At 41.7% G+C, this 15,032-nt stretch overlaps 1 protein-coding gene across 3 annotated transcripts in view; it reads right to left on the bottom strand.

Moving 5' to 3' along the window:
* Positions 1-15,032, bottom strand: part of LOC126996547 (cyclin-dependent kinase-like 2) — a 49,267-nt gene that overhangs the window by 6,487 nt on the left and 27,748 nt on the right. For all 3 annotated transcript variants that reach the window (XM_050857105.1, XM_050857104.1, XM_050857106.1), the window contains 2 exons: positions 7,179-7,347; positions 1,938-2,132 (listed from right to left, as the gene is read on the bottom strand). In XM_050857105.1, the coding sequence (XP_050713062.1) occupies positions 1,938-2,132; positions 7,179-7,346 (363 nt within the window). In that variant the 5' untranslated portion in view covers position 7,347. The remainder of the gene's footprint in view (positions 1-1,937; positions 2,133-7,178; positions 7,348-15,032) is intronic.

The following is a 15,032-nucleotide window of genomic DNA, read 5'->3' as shown; positions in this document are numbered from 1 at the left end:
CGTGTGCGTGTTACGGTCGCGATGAGATGTGCAAACGAGTGTACAGTGTTGTCGATGTACTAACGAACGAGTGATTTCAAAACGGTCAACGATCTCTAGAAGTGCTTGTTATGATTACGTCGATGGAAAAAAAAATATTACGTTGTGAAAAAAATAAAAACGAGCGTGTGATTTCGAAGATTTTAAAGCTGACAACGACGTCTAAAAGTGTTTCTTATGAATATGTTGAAGAAAAAATGATTACGTTGTGAAAAAAAAGGCGAGCGTGTGACTTCAAAGATTTTTAAGCCATCAACGACGTCTAAAAGTGGTTGTTATGACTACGCCGACGGATGTTTGTAAATTTAGTGTGCTTGTGGACCTAAAAATTAACTGATTGTACCAACGAGTGTATAGTGTAACATTCAGGATCATAAGGACGCCAAGAGCTGAAGAGGCCGTGCAGGAAGGAGGAGCAAGCAGATGAGGCTGGTGAGTGTGCAGTTGGCATTTTTCTTTCTTTCCTTTTTTTTATTTATTTTCTTGGCACGTATTTTCAGACACCTTCGGCTCCTACTGTCACTATATCCCAAGCCACAAATGGGATTAATCGGGCTCCTGAGGTTTCTTTTTTCGCGTTCACGGTGTAGAAACATTGTCAGACTGTTTACTTTTTTTTTAACTACTAAAAATGGTGACAGCCTCTCTAGCCTCTCTAAAAAAACTTTGGAAAAACTAAAATCTCAATTTAAAACTACTCTTGGAAATGCTGACAACCTCTCTACTAGGCTTTAAAAAACTACTCGTGGAAATGCTGACAGCCTCTCTACTAGGTTTTTAAAAACTACTCGTGGAAATGCTGACAGCCTCTCTACTAGGCTTTTAAAAACTACTCTTGGAAATGCTGACAGCCTCTCTACTAGGCTTTTAAAACTACTCTTGGAAATGCTGACAACCTCTCCGAAAGCCTTATCAGATGTGGGTGTGTGAGCCTTGAAATGTTTGAGAATATGGGTCTTTTTCTTTATTTTTCTATTGTCTCCAGCCTGATTCATTTACATGGTACTTGATTTGTATGTTACGTATGTTCTTTTTACTTCCCCAGATTGTTTTTCACTCTTCACACTATGGCGTTCTGTTTGAATGTGTTGAATGGCTCTCTGGTGACCGAATTAGGCTATTTGGTGTCTGGTGGATTTTCCGGGGATGGGGGTTTAAGGAGTAACTTAAATTCAAGGCTTCCTGATAGCTAGTAGAGGAGTGCAGGTTCCTTTGATAGTTGGTGGTATGTTTTTCCCTACTTGGTTGATAACAGATGTATGAAAAAGTGGATTCATGGCTGATAGAAGAATAAGAATAGTTAAGGAATATGTAGGTTTCCGTAGCCTACTCCGCCGCCAGTGACAACGACGACGCAGCGCGATCCTCCCCTGCTAAATGTGCTAAACTGGGCTCCTTTAGTTTCTTTAGTTTTCTGGATTGTAATAGTTACTGCACTGCATTCAGAGAAATAAAACGCAACACAACGTCATTATTAACATCATGCGAGGTCACGTTTATTTCCATATTAGCCATAATCTTCTTTTCCCCCAGTGCTCGTGCCTCCCCCCCCCCTCCCACCCCCTCCCCATAGAAATTACTAACGACTCCCTGGTTAAGTCACTGTGCTAGACTGTGCTGATAATCTTTTTGCATAATTTAATTTAAAGCTCTTAGTTACCGCGTTTCATACAGAGACCTAAGCAGAAACCAATGCAAGTAAGTATTTTAACCTCGCGCGAGATGTCTCTCATAAATCAAATATTAGTCAAGTACTAAATAGCGATTAACAACAAACAAGGGTGAAAAATAGAACCAACCAGACACGCTATCACAGACATCTTCGCGCATCCCCCCTCAAAAAAAAAAAAAAAGTTTAGTCACAACCCAAGGAACTCGAGGTGTGCGCCGCCACCTACCTGGTTTTGGTGGCAGAAGGCAATGCCGCGCAGGACCTGGAAAATGTGTGCCCTCGCCGTCTCCTCATCGAGCCCCGCCTCCGTGGCCTCCAGCTCGTCCAGGATGGTGTGGTCCACGTACTCGAACACCAGGTACAGGCGGCGCTTGCGGCGGAAAAACTCGATCAGGTTCACCAGGTTCTCGTGGCGGAGTTTCTGCAAAGGAAGAGATCGGTGTAAAAAGGGAAGGTTGACCCGGCTTTTCTTTTTAACATTATGACTGCGTTATTGTTGTTGTTGTTGTTGTTGTTGTTGTTGTTGTTATTATTATTATTGTTATTATTATTAGGTACTACTACTACCATCACTACTGCTACCACTACCACTGCTACCACCACCACTACTACTACTACTACTACTACTACTACTACTACTACTACTACTACTACTACCACTACCACCACTACCACCACTACTAGAACTACTATTACCAACAGAACTACTAATACTACCACCACTACTACCAATACTTCTACTATTACTACTGCTACAACTAGACTACTCTGCTACTACTACTCTACTACCATTGCTACTATTAATAAAATTTTCTTGTTACTCAATACAAGTAAATTGTAAATTCCAACTCTAAAGGTTGCTAATGTTTAGTTCAAAGGGATTTTGTTTTTATTACTTTGATTAAGCTTATCTAAATTGCTTTCATTATGATGTAATATACTGGAATTTTTGGTAATAACAAGATCAAGGGCGCAACAATTCAGATTTTTTCTTCCGGAATCCCATCACACAGACACTACAGTAGTGATACTATCTAAAACAATAACAACGGAAACTAAACTTTGGGAGGTTAAGGGTGGAATATTTATCCCTTCCCCCCGCAGGAAAGTTATATATATATATATATATATATATATATATATATATATATATATATATATATATATATATATATATATATATATATATATATATATATATATATATATATTCACTTTTAGTGACTCTAAGGAAAACCATTTCCGTAGGGAAGAGCGTGCTTTTGCTAGATTTCTAATGGAGTCATTAAAAGACTGTTCAATATATATTTATAACCTCACTGAGGGGTTGCTCTGCTCCCTCGGCCCCCTCAAAGGTTTAATAGGTCCGATTGTTTATTTTTGATATTAAGTGTTATATACTTGTTTTCGTATGAGACAATTTTAAAAGATTTGAATTTGTTCTTAAAATAATTAAATTTTCACACTCGGTTAAACATGTATTAGTGGCGGCGGGCTAATTATTTTTTGGCGCAGTAGTTTGTAATATGCTTTCAATAGAATAAATGTATGATTTACTTTGTTTTTTTTTTGTACTTATTATGCAGTTTTTTAAGTTAGTGTTCTTTTATTTTCACTAACTTATTAGCTCTTCTTAGTTGCTCTCGATATTTCCATGGAAATGCATCATAATATCCGTTTTGTCGGTAATGGTTATGATGAGAGGTGTGGTGTCTGTACTTAGGTTGTTAATGTTCATTTTTGCCCAGTTTAAGAGGCTTCATTTCACGTGCTTTCAGAGATTTTTCTTGATCTATTTTTAGTTACAATATTGTTCTAGCTGTGTAATCTCATGATGACTTAACCGTGACGATATGTCGTAATATTCTTCCTATATATTAAATAAGAACGTTATTTATCGGATTGTTAGGCTTCTGATACTAATATTCCTAGAGGAAATAAGAATGTAAAAACCTCAGCAGAGAGAGAGAGAGAGAGAGAGAGAGAGAGAGAGAGAGAGAGAGAGAGAGAGAGAGAGAGAAAATCAACACTAAAAGACGAGGAGCTGCCAAACACGCAGCAGACTACTTCACTATCAATACAGTGACGTGACAAGAAGTGTGTTAGCGTGTGTGTGTGTGTGTGTGTGTGTGTGTGCTTGTGTAGTGACCCCCGTCGCGTGCCAGGCTCCGGAAGCAGGTAAAGTGAAAGGAAGGAAAAAGTGGGTAACCAGCCTCTTCATGAGCGAGTTTATCGAAGAAAGCGTCGTGGAAGGCAACTTAGGAGCGGGAGAACGAAAGGGAGGAAGGAGGCAAGAGAGAGTGGTTGGGGAGAAAGGGGATGCAGGAGGGGTAAGAGGGGCGGCATTAGGGTCAAGATAGGAAGGAAGGACAATAAAGATAAGCAAGCAAAGTTTAGTCAGGTCTTGTAGATTGAGTGAGGAAGATAGAAAATGCAAGGTAGGAGGAAAGGCATTAACTGGGGAGGAAATAGAGAGGAAAGTGGTGGTAGGGGAGGATAAACTGAGACAAATGTTAGGACGTAAGGAGGAATATTTTGGAAAGAAAAGTAAGACAGGGGAAGAGAGGAAGAAGCTAAGGTAATTTTAAGGGAGGATTGGGTCAGGAAAAGTGGACGAAGCAGAAAAAGAGACAGAAAAGGAAGGAAGGGAGGGAGAAGAGGAAAACACAACGCAGGTGGTTAAGAAAGTTATAGCATGAAATGGAGGCAAAGGGGAGAGAAAGGGAGAGAGGGAGGGAGGAAAGAAAGGTCAAGCGGAGATACTATTATTACTTTACCTCACCTTGACCTAACTTGTTAAAGAAAACGGGAAGTTATTTTCATTTTGCGTTGGTCTAGAAAATGGATCCTCGTGAGCAAGGCTTGATGCGTAAAAGGACGAGAGAGAGAGAGAGAGAGAGTTTTGTATATATAAGGATTTCTGTCTTTAATCCTTTGTTGTTATTTTCTGGTGTAAAAGGAATGATTGATGGCTTTATCTCCTTCGATGACGTCATTAGTTTAAGTGACGTAAATGCTATTTCGTAATGGTGTTCTTGGTATGGTGGCGTGATTGTGTGTTGGTGGTGTATGTAATGATGACTGTTGATGTTGTGGTTGTGGTGGTGGTTGAAATTTAGGTAAAGGGGGCTATTACACTGGGCAAATTTTCAGTGGATCTTCAGTCAAACCACGATTTCCGCTGGCGTGGTTCTCATTTGTTTCTTGTTATTGCTGATGATGATGATGGTGAGTAACCGTCGTCCTTCAGTGAAATCTACCGTAGCTTTGGAAGATCGTGGACACGTCAGAAAACCACGGAAATATGAGAACCACGCCAGGGGAAATCGTGGTTTGACTGAAGATCCACGGAAAATTTGCCCAGTGTAATAGCCCTTTTATAATGACTTTTGGTGGTGGTGATGATTGTATAGATAGTAGTAGCAGATGATGGTGGTGATGAACTGACAAAGGATGATGATGATGATGATGATGATGATGACGGCAGTAGTTGTAGTATAGGTAACGATGACTGTGGTGGTGATAGTGGTTTTGGCTACTGTTATTGTATTTTGAAGGTTGACGGTAGTAACGAAAAGACAGAAACGAAGATGACGATAGTATTAGTAATCCTTCTCATGTGGTTGATGGTGGTGTTGAAAGTGGGCGATAGGAGTTGTGGTTGTTACTAGTGGCGGGCGTGGTTCCAAGTGGTTGTGGTGATGGTTGTGGTGGTGGGGGGTTTCGATGTGGTGGTCGCGAGTGGTGGGTGGAGCTCCTGCATTAGTATTCGTGAGTCACCCTCTTTAGTAAATGGAACACGTAATACCTGACATTAATTTTGCAACATAAGTATAGGTACCACGTGGTTGGTTGCTGTACGGCCATCATCATTACACCAAATTGCAGTGTGTGTGTGTGTGTGTGTGTGTGTGTGTGTGTGTGTGTGTGTGTGTGTGTGTGTGTCAGAATAAGCCCTCCAAAGCCCTCCCTTCTCTCCCATCGCCTTCCCCTTCCAAAGCCCTCCCTCTCACATTATCTCTCCCCCCTACACACCTCACCTCCCCCTCCACCTCCACCACACAAATTTCACTCTTATCACGGACCTGTTCACCCTGTTACGCACCTTTAACATCAAACCTTACTCTTTTCCATTTCTTATCGCCACTTTGTCTCTATCTATATCTCTTTTTTTACCTCATCTTGTCACTCAGCTGCCCATTGTCGCTTTAATGGACTCGTCTAATTTCATCCTTATTACCTGTTCTCTTATCTGTCTCTCACCTGTCAGCTTTATCCCAGTGCACTACGTTATCCAGTATTGTTTTTTGTTTTTGTTTTTTTACCTTTGCATTAAACATTAAACTTTGCCTTGTTCATTATTAGCCTCACCTACACTCATACCTGGCAGTCAGTCAATTGGCTTACTTCTTTCTTATCACTATTGTTTTATTGACTGATATGTAGTAGCTTTAAGAAGTTATGTAGTTAATCCCAATATGACTGAAGGCTCCGATAAGAGGATTATGTAGATTACTGAATGGTAAATATCTGATCTCTAGTTAACGTAATTATGTATGTCGACTTGTTTGTTCTTGTTTGATTATGCCCTTGTAAATCCCAGTGTTTATAATCACTTACTGTTTTCTTATCATCTGCGTGTTCGCCTTTGTTCACTCTCATAACGTACCTGCAATTTCACCTTTTGTTCACACACTCACTATCTGCTTAGCATCAACGTGTTCGCCTTTGTTCACTATCATAACGTACCTACCATTTCACATTTTGTTCACACACTCACTATCTTCTTAGCATCAACGTGTTCGCCTTTGTTCACTATCATCACGTACCAACCATTTCACTTCCTGTTCACACACCACCCAAGTCACCCACCTCGGCACCTGCAGTCTCGTTATCTTATCTCTCACACCTGTTGCCTCTTCTAATCTCCAAGCACCACATTTTTATCATTTTTTCCTTGCCTGAATTTACTCACTTTCAACATCACTTTTTTCTTATCTGCCCCACCCATTGTTAAACCACCAAGTATGATTACCTTTCTCATCCACGTCTGTTCCTTACTCAACCTTAAATTCAGTATCAACATTCCTCTCATTTTATCTGTCCCACTTTTTTACCTCCTCTAAACACCTATCACTACCTTGATTATCCACTTTTATCAATCTATCTTCAGCAACATATCTCTTACCTTACCTGTCCCACTTTTTACCTCTTAAATTCCACTTTCTACCGTAATTATCCACCTGTCCACTTTGATTAACCCACCTTCACTTTCCTCTTATTTTAGCCTTCCCACTTTTACCTCTTTTAAAACACCAAACACAACCGTAATATTCAACCTAACCACTAAAACAAACACGTCCTTCAACCACATGCCTCTTAGCTTAACTGGCCAACTCTTTACCTCTTCTACACAACAAACACTACCTTTAATTACCCACCTGTCTACCTTAATTAATCAACCCACCTTCAGCATCCGCACCTCCCGCAACGCAATCTTCTTCACGGTTGGGTCATCCTCACTCTCAAGGAACTTCTTCACCGCCACCGTCTGTCCCGATTCCTTGTGGCGACAGCGTAGGACGAGGCCGTAGGACCCCTCGCCCACCACGCCCAGGCTCTCGTAACGTTCCATCCTGTAGGGAGAGGAAGGAAAAGTTGAGAGAATAAGGAAAAAAAGGGGATAGAGTAGGTGAGAAGGGTCGGTAAATGAGAAATATAGCTTGGGGTAAAGAAGAGTGTTAGGATGATAATTATGGATGAAGAGGAAGGCAGTAAAAGGGAAAAGGATGGAGAATGAGGACAAGAGGTGGGTGGTTAACTGACAAGGAGGAGGAAACATGTTGTGAATGGTGTTGAGAGGTAAAAGAAGAGGGGAATGAGGATGAAAAGTGAAACGGTAAAGGGGAATGTGTCAAACTTGATAAGAGGGGCAAGATGTGAAAGGGGACACTATTTTTGATTAGGGAAACGAATGAAGAGTCAGAAACGTTTGAAAGAAAAGAAAAAGAGTGAAGAAAATAGAAGAAAAAAATAGTAATGGATTAAAGGAAAGGGGAGAATGAAATGAAAATAGAAAGATGTAAAGAAATGTGATGGGGAGATGGGGCAAGGTAGGAGAGGGGACACTTTTTTTGTTAACGAAAAGTATGGGAAAAAAGGATTGAAGGGAAAAGAAAAAAATGACGGTAGGAAATTAGAAGAAAAAGATAGTGATGGGGTTAGGCAAGGAAATGGAAATGGAGAAGGTAAAGGTGATTGATGGCTAGGGGAGGGAGGGGAAGAGGGGGATGAAGGGTGAGGGGAGGGAAGGGAAAAGGGGGGGTGGGGGGACCGGGGTGATTCGTGAGACCAGGCCGTTAGCAGAGGGGCATTAGGTGAGACAACGAGGGCATTCCTGGGACACACACACACACACACACACACACACACACACACACACAGATTCACTCTCTTTATCTCATGACTGATCGATACTAGCACACACACACACACACACACACACACACACACACACACACACACACACACACACACGCACGCACACATAAACACACAAGCTTCATATAATACACTAATAAAGCGGATTAAGAATGAGTTTTGTTGATATTTCTCAGAATGAAATAATAAGCAATAAAAGGAAGGAAGGAAGGAAGGAAGGTCCCCATTTACTGTGACTGAAATGGTTGTTTGTGTGTCAAGGCAGATGATCCACAGCCCATCACACACACACACACACACACACACACACACACACACACACACACACACACACACACACACACACACAAACACAAGTGGCTGATGTTGACAAAAGAATGATTGATTTTGGTGATAAAGGGGACTATATTCTCCCCTCTTGAAGGAGCTTGTTTTAGGGAAGAGAGAGTACAGACAAAGGAAGGTTGTTTATGGGTTTACAGAAGAATAGACGAATATGGTGAGGATGCTTTTTAATTATTGCTATAGGAGGTTGGACAGCATATGGATGAGCTTGAGTAGAAAGTCTTTTGGATCGACGCCGTGGGAGGGTTGAAGGGATATGGTTAGCAAAATCAAAAGAACAGTCAGCTTGAAAATGGTGATAAAGGAGAACGAGGAAAACAAATATGCGGTGGATTTTAAGTGGTTGAAGATTCTAAGGGAAGTTCATCTGACGAAAGGCCTTTCTTTGACTATTAGGTTCAAAAGTCTTGTGAAAGGGAGCCCCCAACACTTGCAATGTACACTCCTTACGCCATTGTGTTGGAATGACGACAATAATAATAATAATAATAATAATAATAATAATAATAATAATAATAAATAATAGTTATAATGGTAATAAATAATAGTAACAGTAAAAAGAATCCATTACACCTATTTGAATATTAATCATGATAATAATATTAATAATTGTGGTAATGGTAAGAAGTAAAACAATAATAATCTTTGAGATGAATAATAATAATAAAGCACATACTGTTTGTTGCCAGTTTTCTGATTGATTTGCTCGTTTGTTTGGCTTTATTATAGTCCTGAAAGAAATGAGTTTGCTTTCCTTATTGCATTGACATCACTTTGAGTTAATTCATAAACCAATGCTCACAGGTAAACTCCAAAAGCTAATACTGACAGTTTATAATTTTGTGTCGAGTATTTTGTGTGTCGAGTATTTTGAGTCGAGTATTTTGTGTAGGCTTTGTGAATCAGCGGCGTGAGTGGCGGCTTCAGTGCCTGCGTGTCGGCGGCCTCGCTCACTCATCGGCCGGGATTCATTAGAGGTTCGAAAGTCGATGTTTCACCTCGTTATCGGGTCCGGTCCGCGCCTCGTGACTCGCTCCTGTTTCATTATCGGCGGCGCATGAAACATCGATTTTGGCGACGACATTCTTGTGCAACGGCCGGCAGAGGGCGCCCCGTGACCTTTATTCTCCCCCTGACCTTTTTTTTTATTATTCCGCTCATGTTCACTTCTGCCACCGCCCTTGAACGTGGGAAAATAGGTAGTGTGTGTGTGTGTGTGTGTGTGTGTGTGTCTGTGTGTGTGTGTGTGTGTGTGCGTGTGTGTGTGTGTGATCTTGTGACGTTTTGTTTCCTTTATGTTCATTGTTACTACCCTTGAAACGATAGTGTGTGTGTGTGTGTGTGTGATAGAGGTCAAAGGTCAGGAAACTCGTGCCTCGGAGACATTTTTTTATCCTCCAGAAAGGCGGAAGGAAGCATATATGAGGTATTATTTACTTTGCTACTTACTACGTTGTTTTTACTGTTTTACGACCTTGTAGAAATTCGTCAGTGGAACAGTCTTCGGACCATATTCTCAAACATTTCGGCTTTCGGCTTTCGTAGGAGTTTCGGGCATTTCCAGGGGTAGTTTCATGACCCCTCTTGTAGTTTGACCATTCTTCTGTACCACGGACCTTTAAAAAAAATCTCATTAGAACCCGATTAGACTTCTTTCCGGCCTTTTGAAATAGTTAAAGTGAATGGGGAAAGCGTCCGAGAGTACCAACGTTCGCCTCTTAGTTTTAAGGAAGCAAAATTTTTAGTCTTTTCTTATCCTTAATTGTGTCAGGTATGATAAGTCACCCTCGCCTCTTATTACCACCAAGACGTATTTTTCTTTCATATCGTAACCTCGTAGCTCCTGTACCTGAACGTTGCAATTTGTTATATATTCATCATGCCCTAAAGCCACCTTTCACGCAACCGGACCAGGTGACCAACCAGCCCTAATTATGACGTCGACAGGTATATAAAACGTGGGACCTATAAATGAGAGCCTGGATGACGCGGCTTTCCGAGGGTGAATAAACTGACGAAGTAAAGCTATACCGAGTTCACAGGGGCCAAGGAACCGGAGCAGTGCGTTAAGGTGAAGCGCCTCGACTTGCGTGATTTGCCTGGAGTACGTGCATTTTTTTTTTTATTCATGATTGTGGCGCGATGTTGCGAAAGCTTCATGGGTTTTGTGGTACCGGAGTTGTGCACTGGGGTAAAGCGCCTCGTCTAGCATTATGATTTATCGCTAGCACGTGCATTGCTGTTGTTGTTGTTGTTGTTGTTGTTGTTGTTGTTGTTGTTCATGGGTGTTGTGGTGCTCGTGTTGCCGCTGCGAAACACACCTGACACCTGGCGGAACACACACACACACACACACACACACACACACACACACACAAATAAAAAAAAGCTTCTTCATGTGCGCGTGTGTGTGCGGGTGTGTGTGTGTGTTTGTGTGCGTGTGGGTGTGCGTGTGCGTGTGCGTGCGTGTGGGGAGAGTGATGGGGCGAAACGATGCCATGGTTTGTATTGATCGCTGTGTTGTGTGATGCAGCCACTGATGCGCCGAGGGGAGGGGACGGGAGAGGGGAGGAGTGAGGGGAGGGGAGAGAGAGGAGTGAGGGGAGGGAAGGGGAGGAGTGAGGGAGGTCAGTCACGCTCCTCACACTCCGTCTCATCTCTCCCCGGCCACCCCCTCCCCAACCTCCTCCATTCCCCCCTCCCCTTCCTCGGTTTGCTTTCCTTTTCCTCCACCTTCAGTTCCCTTCCTTCCCTTTCTCCTCCCCACGTCTCCATTCCCCTCGTTTTTTCCGACTTTTATTTTTTATCTCACGCTTCCGGTCAAATCCCCATCTCCTCCCCCTTCCCTTCTCACCTGCATCCCTTTTGTCACCTGCAACCCTCTACTTTTCCCCTTACTTATCTCTCATTTTCTTGCTCCTTTCTAATTTCTTAATACTCCTTCTTTGTGTCGCATCTTGTTCATTTCACATCCTCACTTTTATCTTATTTGAGTGTATGTTGATTTGTAATATTTAGCTTTTTCTTTCTTGTCTCTTTCTGCTACTCGATTCTTTCTAATTATTCTCCTTTAGAAGTACCGTTGGAAAGGGAAAAAAAAGATGCTTATGTATGGCTGGTCTTAGGTTTTCTCTTCTTCCTTCCCTTCCTTCTCCTCCTTATCCTCCTCCTCCTCCTCCTTCTCCTGTCTCATCATGGCTTCTATAAAAGGATGAAGAGCTTTACTAAGGGTGATGTTAATAAGGTTCTGGTGCTGAGAGATCGGGGTAGCACACGAAGCAATGGGTTTAAGTTCGATAATTCAGATTCAACAAAGACAGACAAGAATTGGCCCACTGATAGAGTAAAGGAAAGGTTTTAAAGAGGAAGAAGAATGAAAGAGAGCAAGGAGAAGGAATAGAAGGAAAAATGGAGGACAGAAAACACAAAAGGGGAAGACTAATAAAGGCAAGGGAAGTAAGGAGAAGGAGAGAGAAAGGGAGAAAGAAGGAGCAAAACGGTGAATGATCTCTTTGAAGGCGTAGGAATCTGTAAAAAAATAAAATAAACGAGAAAAACTGTAGAAAATAGAAAGGGAGGTAGCCTAAAGGAGTGAAGGAAGGTAGAAGTGAGGATAGGAGTGGAGTGGAGGCTGAAATGGATTTATAAAGGAGGAGAAGGAGATGAGAAATATATAAACTAAGGAATACAAAAGGAGGCCATACAAGGATAGGCTCAAACATTTAAATTTACATCCTCCAGAAAAACGGAAGGTGCGAGGAGACTTACTGGACTGAAGGAATAACAGAAATGAGGAACACAAATGAGGAAGAATAACGAAGAGTAAATGAAGACGCAAGTAAAACAAAAAGTGGTGACTAGAAAAGAATAAGGAGAGAAATGAAACAAAGATGGACGACGACGAGAATGGACGATGATGAAAAGGTGAAAGAGGAGGAGGAGGAGGAGGAGGAGGAGGAGGAGGAGGAGAAGGAGGAGGAGGACGTCAATAGGTATTAGGATTGCCATGCAGGATGAGACTGATTATCGCCTGAAAAAAGGGCCAATCAAGCCTGAAGTAAGGTGATTACTGGCCGGCGCCTCACGAACTTGCATTTAATTAAGGGACCAGGAAACGGGGAGGCACGGGAGGAGGAGGAGGAGGAGGAGAAGGAGGAGGAGAGACATAGGAATAACGAAAAAAATCAGGATAGATAAAAAGGAACCAATTAGTGCTTACTTCATAGGAGGAAAATATAAGGAACGGAAAAAGGAAAGGGAAATAATTGAAACAGGAGGAGGAGGAGGAGGAGGAGGAGGAGGAGGAGACATAGGAATAACGAAAAAAATCAGGATAGATAAAAAGGAACCAATTAGTGCTTGCTTCATAGGAGGAAAATATAAGGAACGGAAAAAGGAAAGGGAAATAATTGAAACAGGAGAAGAAGGAGGAGGAGGAGGAGGAGAGACATAGGAATAACGAAGAAAAACTAGGATAGATAAAAAGGAACCAATTAGTGCTTGCTTCATAGGAGGAAAATATAAGGAACGGAAAAAAGGAAAGGGAAATTGAAACAGGAGAAGAAGAAGAAGGAGGAGGAGGAGGAGGAGGAGGAGGGACATATGGATAGCGTCGAAAACTAGAAAAAAAGAAATAAAGGAGGAGAGAGAGGGGAATAATTGGAACCACGGATGAAAAAGAGGAAAATAAAAGAAAGGAGGAATAGAAAAGGGGATCCAAGGTACTCGCTGTCTGTCTATCTATCTATCTAACTATCCAACTGTCTGTCTGTCTATCTGCCTATCTATTTCTATCTAAATCTTTCTCCTTATCTCTCTCTCTCTCTCTCTCTCTCTCTCTCTCTCTCTCTCTCTCTCTCTCTCTCTCTCTCTCTCTCTCTCTCTCTCTCTCTCTCTCTCTCTCTCTCTCTCTCTCTCTCTCTCTCTCTCTCTCTCTCTCTCTCTCTCTCTCTCTCTCTCTGTCTCTCTCTCTCCTCTCTCTCTCTCTCTCTCTCTCTCTCTCTCTCTCTCTCTCTCTCTCTCTCTCTCTCTCTCTCTCTCTCTCTCTCTCTCTCTCTCTCTCTCTCTCTCTCTCTCTCTCTCTCTCTCTCTCTCTCTCTCTCTCTCTATGATGTCCTCTCTTTCCTTATTCTTTATTCTTACCTTTTTCTCTCTCTCTCTCTCTCTCTCTCTCTCTCTCTCTCTCTCTCTCTCTCTCTCTCTCTATCTCTCTCTCTTCTCTCTCTCTCTCTCTCCTCTCTCTCTCTCTCTCTCTCTGTTCTTTCTTACTCTTTCCTTCCTTACTTCTTTCTTTTCTTCGTTTTCCTCACTCCTCTTTTCTTCTCCATATTCGTTTCCTTATTCTTTTTTATCCTTTCATCTTTCATTGTCTAATTTCTCCTCATTTCTCTCTTCCCCGTTTCTTTCCCTAATTTATCCCTTCCTTTGCTCTTCTTCACTCCTCTCATTCTTCTTCGCTCCCTTCTCCCTTCTCTCATTATCTATTCCTCCCATCCTCTTCATTCTTTCTCAGTCTTCCCTCCATTCCCTTCGCTTCTCATTCCTCTCTCTTTTCCCTTGTACTTCCTTACCCTTTCCTTCTCTCACCTTTCCTCCTCCCTTCTCTTCTTTCTTTTCTCTCGCTTAGCTTTCTTCTAATAGTTCCTCCCATCTCTGTTTTTTTCTTCCTCCCCACATTCTTTCCTTTATTCTTCCTTTTTTCTCTCTTCCCTTACATTTCCTCCTTCTCTCCCCTTACCAGGCTTTCCTCTAATAGTTCCTCCTGTCTTGTCCCTTCTCTGCCCCCCTCCTCATTTTTCTTCTTTTCTTTCTTCTTCCCTCCCTTCGTGTTTCTTCCTACGATGGTATGTAGTGTCATTCCACATCGCCTTTGCTTCCCTTGTTCTCTTCTCTCTTCCCCCTTTTTCTCTCCTTTCTCTCTCCCCTTTCTTCTTGTTTTCATTTATTTATTTTTCCTTCTTCATCTCCCCTCTTCTTCTACCTTGCTTTCTCCCCTCTGCATGATCATCTCTTCTTATTCACCTCCCTATCTTTTCCCATCTCTTTTCTTTAGACCTTTCTTTCCTCTTCCTCTTTCTCTTCTCCCATTTTTCTCTTCAGTATTATAATTTCCTCCTTATTTCACACTTTCCTTCATCTTCCTCTATCCTCTTTCTCCCTTTCATATACCTAACCTTTCTTCTTTCTTCTCCTTCTCCTGTTCCTTACTTCCTCCTCCTCCTCAACCATATTTAGTCCCCAATTTCTCCTCTTAACCAATTTTCTCGTATTTTTCTCTATCCAATATCTCCTATCTTCTTTTTTCAACTCTCCTTCCTTTTCTTCTTTACTCCACCTCCTTATTCCCCGCCGTTCCCCTAATCTCCATCTTCTGTGCACTCCCTAAAGTATAAAACTCGGTAATAGGTATATGAAAATAGGTAATGGGTAAAAGAGATATAGGCAAAGTAGGTAGAGGTTAGGTAATGGGCATGAGTATAGGTAATAGGCCTAGGTAATAGATGTAAGTTTAAAAAGTATATATTCCCACATCGTC

This window comes from Eriocheir sinensis, chromosome 10 (assembly GCF_024679095.1).
Source record: "Eriocheir sinensis breed Jianghai 21 chromosome 10, ASM2467909v1, whole genome shotgun sequence".
Classification (NCBI taxonomy): Eukaryota; Metazoa; Arthropoda; class Malacostraca; order Decapoda; family Varunidae; genus Eriocheir; species Eriocheir sinensis.
This window is presented reverse-complemented; position numbering and strand designations above follow the sequence as displayed.